At 36.8% G+C, this 23,899-nt stretch overlaps 1 protein-coding gene across 7 annotated transcripts in view; it reads right to left on the reverse strand.

Moving 5' to 3' along the window:
• Positions 1 to 6,907: 6,907 nt before the first annotated feature.
• KIDINS220 (kinase D interacting substrate 220) overlaps positions 6,908 to 23,899 on the reverse strand; it is a 98,524-nt gene continuing 81,532 nt past the window's right edge. For 3 of the 7 annotated variants that reach the window (XM_061210490.1, XM_061210491.1, XM_061210489.1), the window contains exons 26-30: positions 22,099 to 22,131; positions 17,778 to 17,906; positions 14,169 to 14,267; positions 12,377 to 12,607; positions 6,909 to 9,909 (exon numbers count right to left, since the gene is read on the reverse strand). In XM_061210490.1, the coding sequence (XP_061066473.1) occupies positions 8,647 to 9,909; positions 12,377 to 12,607; positions 14,169 to 14,267; positions 17,778 to 17,906; positions 22,099 to 22,131 (1,755 nt within the window). In that variant the 3' untranslated portion in view covers positions 6,909 to 8,646. Of the gene's footprint in view, positions 9,910 to 12,376; positions 12,608 to 14,168; positions 14,268 to 17,777; positions 17,907 to 22,098; positions 22,132 to 23,899 lie in introns of all 7 variants that reach the window. The other 4 variants (XM_061210495.1, XM_061210494.1, XM_061210493.1 and 1 more) reach the window with 2 other exon arrangements.

Below are 23,899 nucleotides of genomic sequence, written 5' to 3' on the forward strand. Positions count from 1 at the left end.
TGGTGTCTTTGTTCTGTTTACTAGCTGAGTGACCTTGGGGGTGGGAGGGGAAGAGGGCTCTCAAACTCCCAAATCTTCAGTTTTCTCAAAATTAAGATAATGACAATAATGCCAGTAGTTTAGGGAACAGCTATAAAAATCTAACGCATTGTGGTCATGTAAAAGTTAAACGTCTGCGTCTCAGTCTCCTTATCTGTAAACTAGGGACAATGATAGCACTTACTTTATAGGCTTGTTAGGATTTAATGAGTTAATCCATGTGAAGTGCTTATAACAGTGTCTGGCTCAAGTAAGCACGCAAATTATTAGGCAGATGTTTATATTAAACGCAACTGTCACCTACCACCATCTCGATCCACTGTCTATCCACTATTCCAGATGTGTCTATTGGTTTCTTGCCGTTAGTGACTAGTTGTCATTATGAAAGACAAAGAGTTCCATTTTGCCTATTTTCTTTTCTTTTCTTCTTAGGAGACAGTGACCAGAATCATTAAAAAAAACAAAAACAAAAACAAAAAACCCAAAAAACCTCTACTGCAATAATGATTTTTTAAATAGACATATATTACTTATCTATTAACATTATTAAGCATTAATACTATTTAATAATAGAATATAAAGAAAAATACATATAGTGGTATTTAAGATTGTAATCTAACACAGAATACTGACAATAGACATATAGAAGAGCAAGTGTTTGTATACGAAAGCCATATAACAATAAGACTGCAAGTAAAATGAATATATCCAACACTATGTACAAACTTTAATGTAATGGTCTAATTCATGAATAATAATGGGATAAAGGATGTTAAACACAAAAAGTAGATTTTTAACCAAAAATTGAACATCATTCCAAAATAACTAGTAGGAACAAAGATGCTTGATGTTTAAAAAAATGATTTTTCCCTATAAATACAGTTTACATGGATATAGATTTTTTAAAAGACTTTTATCTTTCTTAAACCCCAAACCCTGTTTTAAAACAAGTAAGACAATGGTGATGGTACAGCAAATAAAGCTATAATTAAAGTGCATCTTGGAAAAAAAATGTAAGAATTGACGTTAGCTAAAGTCCCCAATTAGCTAAAGAACAATGAAGATAACTGTAATATAAAGAGTGGGCATTCTGGACCCCCACTGCCTGGGCTTGAATCCTGGCTCTGCCACTTAGTAGCTGTGTGACCATGGGAAATTACTTAATCTCTCTGTCTCTCAGTTTCTCATTCGTAAATTGAGGATAGTAGTAATTAAGTCATGACGTTGTGGTGAAGATGAAATTAGTTAATACATGTAGAGATCTTGGGAAAATGTCAGGCACATTATGTGTTCAATAAACGTAAACTTTTAAATTATAACAAATGCATAACGATACTTTAAATACCGAAAATGAATATTGAATAATAACTGATAAAACAAATAGTCAACACAAAATGTTGAATTTGGGGGGTCAGTTGAACATAAATCATCACTAGTCCATTACTATTGCTAAAGATCACAACTCAACGTGACCATGGGCATATATAATATTAAAGTAGTATCACGTTTCATCAATCCAAGCAAGACTCCATCAACTGCAGGATCTGTCGTTACTTTAGGAAACATTGAGGGGAAAATGCTGCCATTGATGCTGTGGCTTATATTTCAGAAAAATCAAAGTGTGAAAAAATGTGCACCTTGGAATTGATGAAATACCAGTCGGAAAAAATCTGGAAAGTGGTCAACAGCGTTAGATGGCAGACGGGTTTGTTTAAAAACAAAATGGTAGACATACAGTCTAATTTTCCCATTGCCTTCTAAGGGTGGGAGCTGTATTTCCTGGACAGGAGTGGCCACTAACATAAGCTTAGCTTCTCTTCAACTACCAATCCCTGCCGTGGGGGCAGGAGCCTCCCAGGGACCGCGTCCTGCCCCGCCTGCCAGGTACAAGGAGGAGGAACCAGGAGCCCCTGCGTCGCTCTAGGAGGAAGAAAGCTGAAAGGGTTGGTGGTGACGGCAGGTCTGTACTTACCATCAGATCCCAAGAGTCAGGGAGTCTGGGGGGCCTGAGTCTTTGGATTACAGAAAGGGTTCTAGAGAAGTTGTGAAACTTTATTCTTTTCCCCATTCCCAACCTTGCTTCATTCTTCCTGCAACCTGCTCCATATTAGAAATTTGCGAAGTTTCTGGAGATGTCAGGAAAGAACTGGCTAACTGAAAACTACCTTATCCTAAAACCCTAAAATCCTAAAAATCTTCCAGGTTAGGTGTTATGATTTTAACAGACTTCCCTACCAGAATGAAAAGCAAAATTTTAAAGAGATGTCTTCAGAAAACACTGCTACTAAAGTTGAAAACAAGATGAGTCGCAGTGTTGAGTCTGCCATGGATCGTCCACATCAAGCACCTAAGTGGCCAGATGCCTACGAACTACAAAAATGTTTGCTCTTCCTCCGGGGAAGCATGCAGTTCACCGAATTCCCCAGCCTCCCTTACCCCTCAGCACAACCAGGGGACTTAGGAAGGCCGATGGAATGGGCAGACACCACTTCCATGCCGGGACAATACAAACTTCCCACGCATGGTCCTCCACCCTCTCTCCTCCCCTGCGTATCAACAGAACACAGAAGATGGGGCAGAGGACTCTGAAGCCTTGGAGGCTGGTGGAGCCACAGAATGAAGGAATCACCTGGGTCCCTGAATCTTTGTCAACTTAGGTAACACTGAACTGTTACGGGAACAAGAAATAAACTTCAAATGTGTTAAGTCGATGAGATTTTGAGGTTGTTGTTAGTGTTTAGCCTACCTTAATAAAGAAATTTTCAATGAACCCACAATGGCCCACTCATGTATAAAGGTCAGTATAGAATCCCAGTATAACACATGAATTCTAGTTCAAATTTATCAGAGTGGTCAACCTGAGATAAGGAATGAGAGACAGCAATGAGAGCTGGTCAATGAAAATAATAACTAAAAAAAAAAAGGTTGAAAAGCTGAGCCAGAGAAAGGGTAAACCTACCTACCAGATTCGGGGGCGGCCCCGATGCTACGTGCGCTCACTATAACGATTTACCCCAATTTGGGCTCAGAGAAAACATGCTCACCATAGCCGAGTCATACCTAAAAACATTCTCAATGTTCTCAAGTTAAATGCAGGACTGAACCATTTTAATTTGATTCTATAACTGTATTAATTTATAAGATGGGCATCTCCACAAAGGACTAAACAAAGGGCTTAAGGCACACAGCGGGTTTTAAAATACATCCATGTAGAACAGATAGCCTAGCACTTTAAAACGACAGCACTTAGCAAGATGGGCTGTGGATATTCTTCCCTGAGAGCTTTTAACAAAGCATGGTATTATGTCCTGAAAGATTCCCAGAGTCATAAGCTGAAAAGCTTATAGGGCCAGACAGGTAGCAGGTGGGTATAAAGTGATAGGGAAGGGCGGGGCCTGTAAGGAACTACAGCACACACACACACAGTATGAAGGCATTCAAATTCAGCATTTTTACAATGTGTGGGCAGACTCTCCTAGTTTAGGTATACCGTATTCACTCATCAAGTACTGACTGAATGTCCACCGGCTATCTGAAATCCAGGATTTGGCCTTTCTCGAGGTTTCTTTCCTATTCTAATGCTCTGAAGAATGTTTTATGGTAAAATGGATGAATACATGACAACCAATACAAAACTTAAGACACAAAAAGAGAGAAAAGAACCCAGGTAAAAGATAGAGGGGAAAAAAACACAAAGAACTCAAAAAGCAAATAAATTCTTTAAAAATAAAAAGAGTTAAATTCACATTAAGTATAACAATATACAGTCTACAAATTCTCAGAAACACAGCTAAAAAGTGCAAGTGTCAGGAACTATGGTAATTTGAAAATAACAATCTAAATATTTATTAGACATTTGACCAAGAAGATGCTATAAGATATGAAATGTCAGGTTATGTAGAGTTTGTTTACATGCATTTTGCTATACATTTGGGCTTCTATCTAAAATTTTATAAAAGGAACACTTCATTAAAACGAATTCAAATTTTACAACTACTTGGAACAAAGAAAACTGGCCGAGGTGAACAAGTCTCTCTTCTTCAATCGACTGGATAGCAGGATTACTGAGTGGTAGATAGAATCTTCATTACCCCCTTGTGTCTGGTGAGGAAGCCAACAACTGGGAGAAGGTAACCGAATTGTCAGGAGGAATGGTCTATGGGCAGGGTACTAAGATCTAGAGCCCTTCTTGCCTTGAAAGAAAATGAGGTAAATAAGTATAAAATATATGTTAAAATTAGAAAATGATAGCAGGTAATCAAGACAATCTTAATTATTTCAAACAACTCCTTAATTTGAATAATATGGAGCATGTAGTTCTATACTCTTTTTTAAAGTAAAATGTTATTTATTCAAGATCTAATAATTGTTTGATAGATTGTTTTGTGTTTTGTTAAATCCCGGCAAAACTAAGGGCTCGTGATATATATCACTGGTGTAAATAACCCTACACCAAGCACATTAACCTCAGGAGATTAAGGACCTAAGCATACTCTTTGTAAACACATGACTGCGGATCATCCTGTATAGACATTGTCAGAATATTCTGTGGACTTTAAAACAGTCACACTGCCTTTCTTGTACAGTATTATTGTAATTCACATTTTTGGCCAATTTTGGTTGGTCCTCACTCCAGTTAGGTCAAATCACTGGCATTTTTATTGACTTTTAAGGAATCATCCTACTAATAGTCTGGAAAGAATTGCTCTTCCTTCTTGACTGATCCTTTTATTCTTACAAATTCTTTGTTTTCTTAATGCCTCACTGTAACTGGAAACTCAGGATAGAGCTCACCACATAGCCAGCCAGGCCTATTCAAAGAGTTTTCTGCTCCAAGTGCTGGGAAGCCCCTTTAGGAAACCTCTCACCCACAGACCTGGGAACAGCAGACTTGGCGTTAACCAAGGTGGTGCTTTACCAGTAATTTTACTTAGAAAGCTTTGACCGTGTAGGTGACAGTGGTTGATTTCTAGCAGTTGTTTTAGATATTTCTTACTTAACTCTATTTCTTAAAGGGGTGAGAATGAAAATTCTCTAATTGGTGAGAACTGTTTCAACGGCGGCTTAAAACTAATTACTTTGAAAACTAATTTTTTACATACCTTAGCTTAAACTGGATCCCTCTGAAGATCTATCTATCTCAAGGGCAGCATTTTCTTCCTAGGCATGAAAGGTTTAAAATATGTAAGGTTTTAAATTCTCTTTCTAGTTAATCAGTCTCAACCAAGGATTCTCAACCTTTCTCAAGTGATGAGCCATTAAAAGACCATCCAAGTGCAGGCTCTCAGTTATAGATCAATTTCTTTCTATTTTTCAATTCATTTGCATAATTATAGTCTATGCTCAGAATTCCAAGGTAGGGAAGGGTAAGCGGCACCACAACCTGGAAATTAAAAATGCAGTCATTTCAGACAGCCCACCCAGGCTGGTCCAGCCCCAACCCTACCCCAAGCAAAAAAAGGCTCCCCGGCTGTTCGGCTGTTTCTTCCCTTCTGCCAAGTGTCAGCACGGTTCTAGAAGGGCAGGCGGCGAAGGAGCCTAGATGTTCAGTGTCAAGTGTTTGTCAAAGAAGTTAATTTCATTGCTCCTTCCCTTTTACCTGCTTCTTCCCTCAATGTCACTCATTCATAGAGGGCACAGTGCCCTCTGGTTCTCTTTTCCTGGTAGTTACGTTGATTTACTCAAGGGTTAACCAGGAATTCAGGGATTTTTAAGCTCTAGGATACCTCTAAATAGGCTGAGAATTCCTGGTACAGCCAAAATCTATGTAGTTTTAAAACCTTTTAAATTTAGTATTTTAGCCAGAAGGATAAAGGATGTAACTTCATTCGAAAATATTTTCTAATGGTTAGTATTTGTAAGAAAAAAAATCATGATTACAAGTATATTTCACTCAGAACTATCACATGCAAGTGATCCAAAGAGTCCTCAATTTAAGATTAAGAATTTTAGCAAATAAGTTCCTAAAATTATTTGGCTAGGCAATTATAATTATTCTGACTGCTACAGAAAACTCACATGAATAAAATATAAGACAAAAACAAGTTTCCTGTTAATATTGAAAACGTTGGTTATTATGAATTTCACATTTCTCCAGATTTCAGAGCTGATCCTTAAACGCTCAGCATCCTGAAAGCTGTATCAGTTGAGAGACAGCAACAGCTTCCACGGTGAATGGATCTGGCTTAACGTTATGGCACATGAACAGAACTATCGGTGGCTTAAAGTAAAGGCAAAACGGTTTATAAAACATGGCAAGACTCTGAGGCAGAATCTAAGGGACTAGCAAATTTAGAGCACCAATTCTCTTTTCTATCACTTTTCACCCAGCTTAAAGCAGAGTTTTGCATATGTGAGAGTCAGGCTGAGCTATGGATTATAAATAGATACAGATACACATACACATAGACACACAGATTCAAAGGGATGATGGTGTGACTCAATAACCCATCTGGTTTGTCAATTTCTAAAACACTATGAGAAAGCAAACTTTTCCAGAATGTTCATACAACAATTAAATTGATACCCTCCCAGGATCTGGAAAACCTACTTCTTGTAGTTACAGAAATGCACGGTACAGAGCTGTGCCGTGGGCACTAATGCTTCACAAAGGCACCATTCAGGCACTGAGCCACGCTCTCTCGGAAAGACTAGAGAGGGCAGCTCAGAACACTCCTGCCAGCTGCACGACTGCTACACGCACCTGAACATCTTTAATGAACTTTAGACCTCTGACAAAACAAACACACAAATTACTTTTTTATTTTTAATCGAATTGTGAATCATCGTCACTATAGTGAATAAAAATTCATGACTCAGAATAGCATGCAACTTTTTTTATTGTTTTCTAAATCTATCTGTACACTTAATACTCTGGTATTAACTTTACAAACAGAATAAAGAATACACTACAGTGATATTAAGCTGCATCTACTCACCTGAAAAGGAACAAAGTATCGCCCCTGAAATAATTACTAATTACACAATACTGCAGGCTAATAAACACTGTAAGTACTAAAATGTTAACATTTCAACATACAATGTCAACAACATCCTGCCTTCTTTTTTAATTGGTTAAAACATTTGTTAAGGTCATGCAAAATAAACACTTTATGAAAATGTTAGATTACACTCAAACATCAAGGCAATGAAACCCAAAAGAGCAACTTTTTAATGCAACGACTGGTCAAGTAGATAAACTATTCAGCATATTAATAAAAATCCAGTAAGTGAAAAACATCAAAAATGTAAACACTAAATTTAGGTAACTGCTCGTCTACGATCTCACCACCTACTATCTTATCTGCGACTGAAGACATACTGCCAAAATTGTTCTACATAAGAAAGCTATGTTAAAATGACCAAAAAAATGTCAATGCATGATGCCAGGGTAAATGTCTAGTCCACACGATACTTAAATGTGATCATTCTCTTAACTCTGCCAACAGTAAATGAAAAGTCACACCCAGATTTATCTTCTTTTTACTCTTGCTTTGTTACATGTTTTTAAACTTTTGTCTACAAGTATTTCTTATGATCCTCCCCAAGAATTAACATGCTGATTTAGGAACAGGTGAAGCAGATAAACCCTGCCCTGGTATAGAAGGCAGTGATTTCGTTTTCCCTAACTAAATATTTCCTTGTCACTTGTCAACTGTCACTGACCTTTCTGCTATAGTTATGTCCTCAGTCTCCCATTCCATAAAGATTTTTAGTGCCTATTATTATCCATGTCTCCCTGATTCTCCCAGAGAAAGAATTCATTTTTTTCCTCTCATCGCTCTGCTCACTAAAGAAAGCTGAGCACACAATTTAAAGGAGTTACAGAGTAGACCAGGGCGGGTTCTCGGGCAGGTGGATGGTGCTTGAAGCCAGGTCTGGGATCTGGAGAGAAGAGCATCCAGGTCATAGGAAGGTGATCGGCCCCTCTCCACAGGCCACTCCCCTAGCAGCTCACAATGACCCAGTTACTGGGGCTCTACTTTGGGCACTGTTGACTCACTTTCTTACCAACTTTTAAAGCCCTCTTTATATTTTCTACTTAAAATTTAAAAACTCTTTGATAGGCAAATTTGTCTATTATAAAGAACACCGGTTCGCAACTTACAGAGCGTTAACCTTTAGTCTCTAGGTTATTCCATAAGCTGTAAGTTCTTATCTTTCACCCCTTAAGAGCAAAATGTGCTTCTGGTTCATTTAACATCATGTCCTTCCCTCAAATATTTAATGAATGAATGTTCTACGAAAGGGGTCTCTAGCTTTTAATTTTTGTTGGCGAATTAAGCCCTTTATATTTAATAAACTATTTCTGACCTATCTTTATACTCAGATCTTGTCTTGCAGTTATATGCCAACGAAGGGTGCAATAACAATATTGGGTTTTTAAGCTTCTAAGTACAAAGACAACAGGGGCTGACAGATGAACCAGGCTACCTTATACTTCCCTCTGTTGTATAGTGTATGTCTCTTTTACCAAAGACCTTCTCATCCGTTAATTATTTGTGAGTGAAATGTACAGGTGATGTGCGTGGATGGATTCACCATAAAACTCAGGTCAGTCTTGTCACAGGGATTATAGTAACACTATTCTACTTTTGCTTGTTTTTCTTAAAGAATGCTTTCTCTTTCTTCTCCAAAGCCTGTACTATCAGAAGCGGCTACTGCATGCAGCTCTGAAGAATCTTTTGAGAGCCTCGTATAACTTGAACGCTGGCTTCTCTTATGCGTCATGCTTTTTAGATTTTCGTTCTGAATGGCAGTTGACTGGGAACTGGAACCAGACCTCAGAATGACTTGGGGCGTCTCCCTAATCCCCTCCACTTCATCAGAATTCTGGTTGGCTCTGTTCGCTGGAGCACTGTTGTTGTTCAGAGTCACCGTGCTGGGTGTGCGATTCAGATTGTAGGCTTTGTGGCACGCTGGCCAGTTTTCTTCAGGGCTGCTGGCTATCAAGCTGCATTCGGAAGGGCTTTTCTTGTCTTCTGAACAAATGGACATCCGAGCTACAAGTGGGTCTTGCAGGCCACTCAAGCTATGTGGTATTCCCCGTTTTCCACTGTGGCTGTCATCTTCGAGCTCTATGAGATTTGCCTTTTCAAGCTGGGAGTCATCAGCTGCTTCATTGTGAAGGGAGTGATTGGGAGAGCTCTCATTGGACCTCACTCCCGAATCAGATGAGTCCTTTTTGTCAAGGAGGGCGTCTGATAAATACTCTTTCGCCTTAATGAAGGTTCTAATAGGCTCCGCACTGTGTTCTGGAGACTTCAACACTCTCTCTACTTTCCCTTCAGCTTTTTTGTCTCTGTCATCTTTGAGCAGTGGAGTATTGTCTGATTCTTCTGTCCCAGACTCATCTTCATCACTTGGAAGTTTCTGATAGCGCAGCCCACCTCCCTTCAGCTTCAAATCTGTCTGGAAGAGACTTGACCTTTCTGAGGACTTCTTGCTTGGGAGAAGCTTGCTGCCTGACTGATCAGATTTTTCATCTTCTTCAGTGATAGGATCCAGGGGTGAGGCATCGTTAGTGGAAACTCCTGATGAGGAATAATCTATCACATCTCCCCTCTTCATTAAAAATGACTTCCTTCCATCATCTGGCTTTGGTTCACTATCCCTCCCTTTCTCTGGTTCTAGATTAGAGTGAATGGAGCCCCCGGATGAACTCTGACCCATATAATACGTGCTGTGTGGAGAAGACCTGCCACTCATTGTTGTGGAACCCGTGCCCCCTTCTAACTGAGACATCTGGGCAATATATTCTCTATAGGCATCTCTATACTCAGCCTGCACCTTATCAGTAAGCTTTGAAATTTCAATACTGGAATCCTGGGAAGTGAGACTCGATAGGCTTGGGGTTCTGCGAGTTTGTGACTGTGAAGACAAAAAAATAATAATAATTTAAGAATTCAAATAAACCCAAAAAAAGGCACAAGAAACATCAGCTTAGGAAATTTTATATATACATATATATATATATATATATATATATATAAAAATATATAAATATATATGGACAATAAGAATTTTTAAAGTCCTTAAAATACCAAATTCTTTTAGAAGAATTCTGCATAACACAGCTTAACAAAAGCTGTGAACTTATTAATAATTTTACTGTTATTAGAAAGCTTTACACAAATTTTAATAAAATTAGTTTATTGTTAATATTTAAAAGTATAATTTAAGGTTATAGTAACAAATAACCTTAGGACTTGTTTTCATCATTTCAAACTTTTAAATTTATTTACGGAAAAAGTCACCTTCATTGATAAAATATAAAAGTTCCCCTTAGAAAAGAGAAAGAAGATGAGAGTTAAGATATATCTCAAAAACAAAATACTCAAGTCTTTAAATGTATGTTAAATAGAACCGTTCTCAACTTGCACGACATGAAGTTTCTGTCAAATTCCAATTCAGAGAAAAAAAATGTACTCAAAATGCAAAAAAAAAAAAAAAAAAGAAAAAAACAGATTTTAAAAGGAAAAGTATAAAGTGCAATGGAAAAGATAAAAAGATAAACACAGGATCCAAATGAACAAAAATGGAAGCCTTGAGGTCAACAGTCAGGTCCAAGTAAACAGAAATAAAATATTTTTAAAAGTTTGATTTCCAATGTGAAGTTTTAGGACGAGAATTGCTTTAGACCCAGAAAAGGTTAATAACATGAGGAATAAAAAGTAAAGATTAGGAAAAAGAGGAAGGAAATGGAAGAAAAAGAATCAAGGAAGTTTAAGAAAGGGCAAAAGCAAAGGTTGAAACGAAGCAGAAATAAGGCAGAGTCTTCCTTCCACCGGGAGAAAATGACCCAGGCTCCCTGAGAAGGTTCCCTGAGACCCAGTTCAGGACAGTGCTGCCCTCACTCTCAAATGCAGTATGTGGACCCCTTCTCAGGGAATCCACGAGGTCTAAACTATTTTCCTAAGAATATGAAGATGACCTTTGCCTTTCCACTCTCATTCTCACAATAGTGTACAGTGGAGTCTCCAGAGGTGGCATCATGTGTGATCTCCCAGGAGATTCAATGCAGAAGCAGACATGGGAATCTAGCTGTCTTCTACAAAGCCAGGCATTACAGAGATTTGTAACACAATATCATTTTCAGTAAATATGTTTTGTTTTGGAAAATAGTCATTTTTCATAAAAATGTTATTTATGTTAACATATAATTGGTTTAAGGTTCTCAGTTTTTATTTCTAATATAGTAAATACTGACAGATAAAACTTACATAAACGAAGGCTCTTTGGGGGACTTCGATAATTTTTAAGAGTGTAAAAGGATTCTGAGATTTAAAACAAGTTTGAGAACTGCTGCATTGATAGGAAGGCTGTGAGAGTTTCCAGGTCACGGTGGTAAATACCAAGTATGGAAAAGCAGAGGATGAGGATTTCTTAAGAAATGTTAAAAGGAATTCCAGGGAAAAGAAAGGAATTACTGTTGTTGAAACAGGGAGATAAAAGGGTCAAGGGCGGACTTATCGTAAAACAAGGAAATTTTTATCTTAGTTAACACACAATAAAATGGCTTCTCAACTTAAAGAAATAAGATTGATAGTACGTAGGAAAAGATAATAACGACCAAAAAATATTTTTACTACCAAATCAAACACAACACCCTTAAAAATGGTAGACCTAACAGGTACTCCTTTCTCTAAATACGGCTCCGTTTCAGTAGAGAGTTCTTGGTAGCTACTTACTACGTTTCCTCCCTTGCTTGTCTTCTCTCTGTTCTGTACCCTGCTCTAGGTTTTTTCCTAGTTTATTTTTCTTCTTGTCCAGCCCTTACTCCTTCTCACGTTCTCTCACTTTTGTTTTTATTCCTGAGCCTCACCTCTCCTCCCTCTTCTAAGAACATCCAAAGAAAGAACTCACCCGTATCTAACATCAGATAATAAAAAGAAAACGAATATCCATGAACAGTGTGCAACATACGAACTGAAAAACCAGGTTATGGTGCTCAAAGGGCTAACACGGCAGGTTATCCAATAAAGATGTGTTTTAGCCGATGATTACTGAATTTAACAAGGAAACAGCAAGTGAAAGATGAACTCAGCTAACCACCTAAGTAGGCCAGTTCCTGTTCACCCTCGATGCCATGACTCTATTTTATTATTTTCTCAATTCTTATCAATTTCTGAAATCATGTTATCTTCTTTGTGTTTTACTGACTGTCCTCTCCAGAAGAACACAGCTCCTGGAGAACAGGGACTCCTCCCTCCATCCTCTTCACTCAGGGACTCATTAAAGATTTTCTGAATGACTATACAGACGCATCGACATAATCTCGGAGAATTAAATACCACCCTCTTCTTCAGTAATATGAAGAATGGCATTTAATAAATACCTGCCAGCTTAGGTTACTGTGACGTGGAGCCCCTTCATCCAGGCCGAGTGTGTTGAGCTCCTCAAAGCTGAAGTTCAGGGTGTAGGGAGTCTGACTGGAGAGCTCGGTGTGAGGCAGCTCGTGTGCCGAGTGGAGCGCAGATTCACCGTGAGCGACTGCGCTGCTGTTTTCACTCAGCAAACGTGGGTCCTCAGGGACCACCTGGTTTTCGGCATTTCTCATTTCTAGTACCTGAAGAGAGAGAGAAAAAAAAGTCATCAGTATCCGCACTGACAAATCACATTTTAGAAGCTTTAGAAATTATCTTAAAAATTAAACATAAAGTTACTCTAATGGAAATGAGAAAGCGTACTTCCTGTAAGTGAATTTCAAATACATTTGTCCTTATCTGCTTATCTTTCTATATTAATAATACAACTGACCCTCGAACAACACAGGTTTGAACTGCACAGGTCTGCTTACACGCAGATATTTTTCACTAGTGAAGACGGCAGTATTTTCTACATGGTCCAGGGTAGGCTGAATCCGCAGATGCGGAGGAACCTTGGATACGGAGGGCTGACTCTGTTATCAGTGGATTAATCTCTGAGTTGTTCAAGGATCATCTGTACTAAAAGAAGTACAGTCGGCCCTCAGAATCTAGTGGTTTTGCACCTGCAGATTCAACCAATCACAGATTGAAAATATACGGAAAAAAAAATTCCAGAAAGTTCCAAAAATCAACACTTGAATTTGCCACACACTGGCAACTATTTACACAGCATTTACATTGTATGAGGCATCATAAGTAATCTAGAGGTGATTTAAAGTATACAGGAGGATGTGTGTAGTATGCAAATATTACTATGCCATTTTATATACGGGACTTAAGCACCTGAAGATTTTGGTATCCACGGGAGTCCTGGAACCACCCACCCACAGATACTGACAGATAACTGTAATGACAACAACCATCACATATATACTATACTCTAATTTGACCACTGTGTTACTACTTTAATTTAAAATTTAACTTAAGAACAAAACAAAATTCAACTGGAGTGTGTCAAAGAGAACCAGAGCTGGACAGTAGCTAAAGCAGTAAAAACAGATTTTAACCAGGAACTATCGCAATGGGGGAAAATGGACCTCAGGATAGAACTGGGCTCAATTCCAAAGGCAGCGTGGACACGTGGGCATTTACAGCCCAGGAACGAGGCGCGGATGAGTGGATGGAAAGTTGCTAAGAGGAAGCATCAGGGGTAAGGGGTGGGCGGGGGGGGGGGGTGGATTCTGGTTGAATTGACCTGACAGGATTCCTTCTGGAGGCAGGCCTGGGGTCTAGGACCTCACGGGGAGCGGAGGAGGGGTGGGGGATGAGGAATGTAATCGGATAGCGAGGGTGATCAGACACTGAGGGTGAGGTTCTTTCTCAACTGACTTAGCAGGATTCTTCCTACAACTGGGCGATGCAGGCCCAACGAGGACAGACACCAAGGTCGAGGCCTAGAGGCTTCGGGAAGCCTGACTGAGTGAGGTCAAGGAGAGTGTCCTGGTCAATGAAAGCAGGGAGAATTGGCAGGTGGCCTCTCTCCCAGATTTCCAAGTGAAATGCCCAAAAGGCAAATGTTGCTAAGTGCTGCTGTGTATATTCTACATAACAGGATATACAAGAGTTGTACACATAAGTGTAAAATGTAATTTTTACATATTTTTTTTAAAATATAGGAAAATATCAGTTTAGACCAGTACTTACTGGCACTTGTTTTATAAAATGTTGTAAATAATTCTACAAATATTAAAAATATCTTACTGTGCTCCTAAAAAGATGCCAGTCTCCAAAATTCATATTCATTTCCTTCTTCAGTTCATCAATGTTACACTGAGCTAACACACGGCCATTTATGTTTGCCTGAATAAAAACAAACACAAATACAAAGATAAACAAAATGTGAGAGATTCTGAACTTCTAGTGATCAAAAAGTACATTTATATTAGAGACTAGAAAATATTGACCTAAAGAAGGTTATCACCCCATGTAATAATTAATAAACAAGTAGAATCTGAATAACATAAGCCACTCCATACTCTTGCAAGCGTCCTAGGCGCTCAAGTAAAATAAATCATTCTTCAGGGACCAACCCAAGAGCTAACCCTCCAACTATTTCCAAAACTACCTATTCTGCCATGAGCAATAACAAAACTGTTAGCTTTTTCCCTCTAATCATAAAACATGACAGAAGGAAAGAAATCATAAAGCAGAAGGAAAGAAATCATAAAGATCAGATCAGAAATAAATGAAAAAGAAATGAAGGAAACAATAGCAAAAATCAATGAAACTAAAAGCTGGTTCTTTGAGAAGATAAACAAAATTGATAAACCATTAGCCAGACTCATCAAGAGAAAAAAGGAGAAGACTCAAATTAATAGAATTAGAAATGAAAAAGGAGAAGTAACCACTGACACTGCAGAAATACAAACGATCATAAGAGATTACTACAAGCAACTCTATGCTAATAAAATGGACAACCTGGAAGAAATGGACAGATTCTTAGAAATGCACAACCTGCCGAGACTGAACCAGGAAGAAATAGAAAATATGAACAGACCAATCACAAGCACTGAAATTGAAAATGTGATTAAAAATCTTCCAACACACAAAAGCCCAGGACCAGATGGCTTCACAGGCGAATTCTATCAAACATTTAGAGAAGAGCTAACACCTATCCTTCTCAAACTCTTCCAAAATATTGCAGAGGGAGGAACACTCCCCAACTCATTCTACGAGGCCACCATCACCCTGATACCAAAACCAGGCAAAGATGTCACAAAGAAAGAAAACTACAGGCCAATATCACTGATGAACATAGATGCAAAAATCCTCAACAAAATACTAGCAAACAGAATCCAACAGCACATTAAAAGGATCATACACCATGATCAAGTGGGGTTTATTCCAGGAATGCAAGGATTCTTCAATATACGCAAATCAATCAACGTGATACATCATATTAACAAATTGAAGGAGAAAAACCATATGATCATCTCAATAGATGCAGAGAAAGCTTTCGACAAAATTCAACACCCATTTATGATAAAAGTCCTGCAGAAAGTAGGCATAGAGGGAACTTTCCTCAACATAATAAAGGCCGTATATGACAAACCCACAGCCAACATTGTCCTCAATGGTGAAAAACTGAAACCATTTCCACTAAGATCAGGAACAAGACAAGGTTGCCCACTCTCACCACTATTATTCAACATAGTTTTGGAAGTGTTAGCCACAGCAATCAGAGACGAAAAAGAAATAAAAGGAATCCAAATCGGAAAAGAAGAAGTAAAGCTGTCACTGTTTGCAGATGACATGATACTATACATAGAGAATCCAAAAGATGCTACCAGAAAACTACTAGAGCTAATCAATGAATTTGGTAAAGTAGCAGGATACAAAATTAATGCACAGAAATCTCTTGCATTCCTGTATACTAATGATGAAAAATCTGAAAGTGAAATTAAGAAAACACTCCCGTTTACCATTGCAACAAAAAGAATAAAATACCTAGGAATAAACCTACCTAAGGAGACAAAAGACCTGTATGCAGAAAATTATAGGACACTGATGAAAGAAATTAAAGATGATACAAATAGATGGAGAGATATACCATGTTCTTGGATTGGAAGAATCAACATTGTGAAAATGACTCTGCTACCCAAAGCAATCTACAGATTCAATGCAATCCCTATCAAACTACCACTGGCATTTTTCACAGAACTAGAACAAAAAATTTCACAATTTGTATGGAAACACAAAAGACCCCGAATAGCCAAAGCAATCTTGAGAACGAAAAATGGAGCTGGAGGAATCAGGCTCCCTGACTTCAGACTATATTACAAAGCTACAGTAATCAAGACAGTTTGGTACTGGCACAAAAACAGAAATATAGATCAATGGAACAGGATAGAAAGCCCAGAGATAAGCCCACGCACATATGGTCACCTTATCTTTGATAAAGGAGGCAAGCATATACAGTGGAGAAAAGACAGCCTCTTCAATAAGTGGTGCTGGGAAAATTGGACAGGTACATGTAAAAGTATGAAATTAGAACACTCCCTAACACCATACACAAAAATAAACTCAAAATGGATTAAAGACCTAAGTGTAAGGCCAGACACTATCAAACTCTTAGAGGAAAACATAGGCAGAACACTGTATGACATAAGTCACAGCAAGATCCTTTTTGACCCAGGTCCTAGAGAAATGGAAATAAAAACACAAATAAACAAATGGGACCTAATGAAACTTAAAAGCTTTTGCACAGCAAAGGAAACCATAAACAAGACCAAAAGACAACCCTCAGAATGGGAGAAAATATTTGCAAATGAAGCAACGGACAAAGGATTAATCTCCAAGATTTACAAGCAGCTCATGCAGCTCAATAACAAAAAAACAAACAACCCAATCCAAAAATGGGCAGAAGACCTAAATAGACATTTCTCCAAAGAAGAGATACAGATTGCCAACAGACACATGAAAGAATGCTCATAATTCTTTTAAAAACTTTTTAGATGCCAATCTTTAAAGTATGTAAATATTACAGGCTTGTGGTTAATGTTCTCCTTCACTGTATCTCTGATAGAAAAAGTATAACTTAGTGGAAGTATCTATTAAAACTGGGACTGGGTTAGCCTTGTATATGGGAAGCCTCCTCAAAATCCCAGGTTCGTGGTAGTTACTGGAATTGCAAGAAAAGATCTAGGAAGAAATAAACTTCCTCAAATGCATTAGCCTTGCAAACCCAAACCTCTGAGGTATTATCAAACGGGACATGATCAGAAGTCCTCTAAGACATGAAAGTGAGAATTTGAGGAAAATGAAGCAAGTATGGTTTACTTGGGTAATTATTAAGTCACAAATAAATATTGTAATTAAAGAAAATGTAACATAAAAGAAAAGGCCTTCAAATGTTCTATGTTGCATATTGGAAATATAAGTTATTTTTAATCTTAATGTGAAATCCTTTAGAGCTTTGTACTTCTCATCAAAGCATTTTTGACTTACATTAGATTTTTTTTTTTTTTTTTTTTTTTTGGTCATGCCACGTGGCTTGTGGGATATTAGTTCCCTGACCAGGGATGGAACCCAGGCAGTGAAAGCACCATGGCCTAACCACTGGACCACCAGGGAACTCTCCCTTACATTAGATCATTTTACAGGAACGTTGTAATACAACACTTTATTTTCTTTTATCCTTTTCTAAACTAAGGGATAAAGGGGCAATTTTAGGATACAAATAGTAAGAAACCTGTTTCCACCTAGAGCTTTCCCATTTCAACAGAGAACTCGTCTTTGAGAAGCTAAATACAAAGCCGCCACTGGCGCCCTCAGCCCTGTCTCGAGTCAGCGGGGGAACATGCTGGTCACCTTCTTGATGGTCGCACAATACTGAGGCAGCATGCTCTGGTCCAGCCCTTCTATTTGTTTCAGCTTCTCACAAACCGCATCCACATTCATTGAATTCAGTGATATTGTTCCTGAGGCTGGGCCTGATCCCTAGATAAGTCGTGGAAAAATACACGTATGAATAGCATTTAATGTCAGATATACGCAGTCATGTCACAGAGAAACTTGTGACGTTACACTACAAGAACTCTGATTAACAATACATTTTCAAACTAAAGTAAAGACAGTGAATGTGTGCAGTATGGGGAAATGCCATTAGGGAACAGATTTAGCTACTGTTATACCTTAAGAAGTATCTTTTATTACAGCAGATACAGCCTGATCAAAACCACTTTTCTAAGAAGACAGAACATTCCACGAGCCAAGCCAAGGCCAACTGCAAGAGAGCCTAACTTCAAACCTCAAGAGAGAAGGGTGTAGCCCTTAATATCAGAAGGACAGGGGGTTAAAAAAAGAAAAGGAATGGGGGGAATTACTGATGCCTATATTACAAAAATACAAAAAGTAAACGTATGAAATAATTTTAAAAGTGCCTATACCAAACAGCTTTAAATGTCTTTACAGACTACCTTAACAGTCTACGACTCTTAACTCTCTGAAGTTTTCAGATCGTGACCGTATTTTATACCCAAGGGATCTAAAACTTCCCCTGAAGAATCTATACAATAATCATGTAAATATGAAACAACAGTATTACTTCTTAACACATGTGGAAGTAAATATGATCCATTAAAATTTGTTCTCATTTAAAAGAAAAGTCAAAATAGTAAATCTAGTATTTACTTAGAAGAAAAACATTTTCTGAATATGGTGACGTACTAAAGAAGTATTTGCCTGTGGCCAACTGTATATGAAGCTCCTCAATTACAGATGTGCACACTGGCTTACAGAGAGGTAAGTTCTGGCTTCAAAGTCACAGAATAAATAGCTAGTTAGTGGTAGATTTGGATGGGAACCCTAACTTATCAGGTCTTATAACTTCCTATTTTCTTTGTTGCAACTGTCTATTTTTAAAGAGTTTATAGAAACTATAACCAAAATAAAGAGAAGAAAAACCAACTAGTATAGAGGAAAACGCTCCAAATGACCTGTCTTGTTTACCAGTCAATCTAGTCTTAAAATAAATACAATTTATCCTATCCTCAAGTATGTGTAAACTTATATTTTCTACTGCCTCTTTTATCATTACCAAGGTAGACTATGACAGCCAAAACTGCCTGTTAGCTACCTGTTAAACATGATTTGTAACATGAAAGCATAACATAATACTCTATTTATGAACTGATAAATAAATATACACACATAGTATATAAACAAAATATACCTATATTACATATAAATACAAATACAGCTAGGAGATGAGACCATATTGAACAGACAGTGAGGCAGTAATTTTATGAGAGGGAGTCTTAGCAAGTTTACAAGTATAAGACAGTCCCATAAAAATTTGTAAATTAATGCCTTGGAATATACTGCACAAAACACATTTATAGTTTGTTTTCAATTCAATATAAATTTAAAATATGCCATATATTGTATGGTCTGAGGTTCAATTACTTCAAAAATACTAAGAGCAAAACACTAGTTATTTCCAGAATTTAGTTTTCATATTTTTATACATAGTTCTATTTTCTGCCTGGATGAGTATAGCCAATATTCATAGTGTTAATTATCCAGTATCTACTATGGAAACTTAAACTGCTTTCTATGAATTTTTAATAACCATATTTGTTTTGTTTTTCTTTCTTTCTTTTAAACAGGTTTATTTGAGATATAATTCACATACAATTCTCCCATTAAAAGTGTACAATACAATGATTTTTAGTATATTCACATAGTTGTGAAACCATCGCCACAATCAACTTTAGGACATTTTCGTATCCCTAAAAAGAAATCCTGTACCATTAGCAGTCATTCTTTATCCCTTCCAACACCTAGTCCCAATCCCCTAGCAACCACTAATCTACTGTCTCTGTGGATTTGCCTATTTTGGACATTTCATATAAATGGAACCACACAATATGTGACCTTTTTTAACTAGCTTCTTTCACTTAGTATGTTTTCAAGGTTCACCCATGTTATAGCATGGATCAGTACTTCATTCTTTTTTATTGCTGAACAATACTTATCTTTTAAATGATCTTTAATACTGTCTTTCATATGTTTTTATTCCTCAACCTAGCTCTTCTTTCTGGGTACATTTACACTTGTTTACATTTTCTTGATTAGAAAAATCACAAACAAACAGTTTGATCACCAAAATAAATAATGATCATACTGGATTATAATTCATAGAATAAACTATCCATGAATCCATACTGATATAAATAAAAAGTTGAATAAGTAAATAAATGAGGAAGAAGAGACAGCTTTTACTTATAGAATTCCAATTAATAAATGCAGAAGAAGGGAACAGAAAATTACCATCAGGAAAAACACCACAAGAGTGGCTGTACACAAGATGCATTGGTGGACATTAAAGTTAATGGGCAAAAGTATGAGGAGAAACAGGATATTTGCAGAGTTTTAGAGCATCTCTCCCTAAATATTTACTCACTACAAAGGGAAAAATAAAACTTCACAGTGTTGAAATCTGGCAGATGCCACCTTAACCACACGACTGAGGTTAGCATGACCAGTGGGAAGATTTAGGCCCTCACAGATGCTCAAATATGATGCACTGAGAAGGACACACGGCATTACTTCTGCGGGTCTCTTGCCAAAGATGTATAATCTTCTAATCATTAGGAAACAGCAAACAAACCCAAATAGAAGGACAGTCTACAAAATATCTGATCAGTTCTCTGCAAAAGTTTTAAGGTCATAAGAGACAAGGAAAGACTGAGGAATTGTCACAGATTAGGGAACTCTAAGGAGAAATAACAAAATACAACCGGATTGGATCCTGGACCAGAAAAATGACATTAGTGGAAAAACTGGTAAGATTCAAATAAAGTCTGTATTAAGAGTATTGTACAAATTTTCACTTCTACTCTTGAGAAATACACTACAGTTAGGAAAGATGTTAACATTAAGGGAATGTTATTTTTGTACCTTTGAAGTCGAAAATTATTTTAAAGTAAAAAAAATTTTTTAATCACAAAAAAACTCTATTTCTGATTGTGCTAAAAAAGGCAAGTATAACAGACATGGAACAGATTAACTCTGCCTGCATGGGGTTGGGGGGCGGGAATGTAAAATGTTAAAGAGTATCTTTAAGGAATCTGAGAATTCAGCAATGGAGACACATTAATAAAGATACTACCCTTTTCCTTTAAAACAAAAAACTCCACATTATTTTACTTTCATGATCCTTCAAAACTTTTACATTTTATCACTTGAAAACATATTTTGTCCCTCACTGGGGATTCTGTAGAAAATATATATTATCTCTGAATGGCTTTGAGAAGCTATAAGAAAAGACACAATGGATATCCCTGTAATTCCATCAAAGCTATAGTCTGACTATTAATTATTTGTGAGTTGGGTTCTATCAAGAAAAGGGGTAAATTATCAATAAATTAAAATACATTACAGTATGCTTCTTTGAATAAAAGAGAAATAGTGATTACTTGCCAGGTCTTTTCTAAAATAATCATATATAATAAAATTATTTTGAAACCAAATGAATCTTAGTAGCCAAAATAATGATCTTTAGATGGAACTCTCATAAAAAGAAGGAGAAAGAGTATAAAAGTGATAAGGAAAAAGCATATTCAATAACTCAATATGTAAATTCTTAATAGGAAACTAATTACGTTACTTTGGCAATACAAAGAATGGTAACACTTTAAAGTTTATCATGCATTCTTACTTGAAATTTACTTGTTACAAGTCAAGAAAAGATCACTTCAGTATACATCACAATTTATTAAAACAATTTTTCTTCTAATACAGAAAACTGAATGCAGAAGATGTTAGTTTGTTTAAACTGTTAAATATAAACGTCAAAATACATACAAATCAGAATTCCTCCGGGTCGAAGTAAAGCTAATAACAAGACAGATTTAAATTACTTTGATATAAGTATATGATTTTATATTATAAGTAGATTAAAGCTATACTCTGAAACGTTATCATCTTTGGTAAATTTATTAAACAAGCACAGAATTGATTAGCCAGAAATGAGAGCCATGCAAAGGCTGAAAGCAGCTATTAAAATAAACCCAAGGCACCGAAATGAGCACAGATTTATAAACAGCCCAGCATGAAGCTGCCAATGATTGCTTCTAATAGTCTAAAACAAGAAAAGTGAGTAAGATTTCACTGAAAGTTTCTGTACCTGTCTCTGTTTGTTAAACCCAGAGTCACACGGCTTTAAGGAAGGAATAAAACAGAATGAAGGACACGAGCTTAAAGTAAAACATCAAATACACATATGTAATAAAAACAGGCAGCACTTTTGTCACTCCTCTTACTTTCCCATGACTTCGAACACACCACCTCTACGGCAACACAAAGCAAGGAACACTCGCATACACACACACACAGTAGTTTCATTTCATTAACATGTGCTTGGTAATTTTTAAATTGTACTCTCAAATTTTATATTCTTTCTCTTAAAAGAATAAATCATGGGCCATACATTCAACAAGAAAACCAGGTAAATAAAATTTGCTACAAAAAGTCAATATTCCTACTATGTACAAGTTTAAAATTAATTTTTAAATATTCTGATAAAAAAACTGCCACTATTAATTGCAGGCCAATTTAATAAGGTTTAAATACTTGGAATTCACATGCTCACTTCAAAAAATAAAATATTATCTAGCCACACTATAGTTAACATTCAGAGATATACTTTTCAAATTTGGGTTTTGTTTCACTGGGCATGTGGCATGTAATAGATGCACTAAAATACCATTTGAAAAGAAAGGCCCTAAGAGCCTTTCAGCTCAAGAAATCGTAAATAGAACAGTGAAAAATATCTGCATACTGTGAGTAATGTAACTATTTTACTGATGTAGTTCTTTAAAACTCTAATTCAAAGCAGACACACTGCTACTAATTATTCTTCTGTACAAATTAGGTTGGTCATAAACATTCTTAAAATAGTTAAAATAATCTATAGATAACTGACAATATTGAGTCAAAGTTAATTTACAATGTTTTTCTTTTACTATGTCATTATCTGGAGTACCTTATGGGAACCCTGTTTTCTAGTTTACATATCAACCTTATTATAAGTAGGTTTTTTAGAAAGTTACTATGTATATCTGTGGAGACTTGAACTACATGAGAAGTTTTGGGTTGGCCAAAAAGTTCATAACATCTTATGGAAAAACCCGAACGAACATTTTGGCCAACCCAGTAATAATTAGGTCAAAGTTGACAGATGAGGTTTAACACCACATGTAAGGGGCAATCTTTAAAAAAACATAAGTTCAGGACACAATTTTGTTATTTTTTAACTTTTAACTGTACTCTAGGATTTCAATGATATCATTACTGCAGTATCCTACTTCTTCGATAATATCTCAATCAATTTAGTTGCAGTTTATTGTTTAGGAAAAAAGCTTTCTTGAGCTGAAGTCTGGCACAAAGACTTTGAAGCTGGAAGTGAATATAATTTTTCACTACATTACTAGAGAAAAAATATGTTAAAACTTTTCCAAATTGAAACAGATCAATAAAAAAGTGCACTCCTAAAATGCTTTAGAAAGTGTGAGTGAACCTCCTGAGAAAAGGTGCTGACTGCTGGCAGAGAGCACCCGCCCTAAGCCTGCACCTAAATGAAACCTGAAACGCGCCCTGCCTTACCCACGGCATCTTTAGCTTTCTCATCGAAGTCTGCTCCTGAGCGATGAGAGACAGCTTGATTTGGACATATATTTGTTTAACAGGTTATGAGTTCTAAACCAGTGGTGGAAATAAAAATGACCTACAGTTGAGTCCCATCTTTTTTTCCCTTTTAACTTGGTCACTCCACCAATTGGATCCGGTTTAATGAAAACCAAGACCTTCATTTTTAAGACTTTTATTAATTCAGTAAATTTCATCAATCTCTAAAAGTAAAAGTAACAGCACACTGGAAGGCAGGATACTGTTATTAACACTGCCTCTCCAACGCTGCAATTAAACAT

The sequence above is a fragment of the Eubalaena glacialis genome, chromosome 14 (assembly GCF_028564815.1).
Source record: "Eubalaena glacialis isolate mEubGla1 chromosome 14, mEubGla1.1.hap2.+ XY, whole genome shotgun sequence".
In the NCBI taxonomy this organism is placed as follows: Eukaryota; Metazoa; Chordata; class Mammalia; order Artiodactyla; family Balaenidae; genus Eubalaena; species Eubalaena glacialis.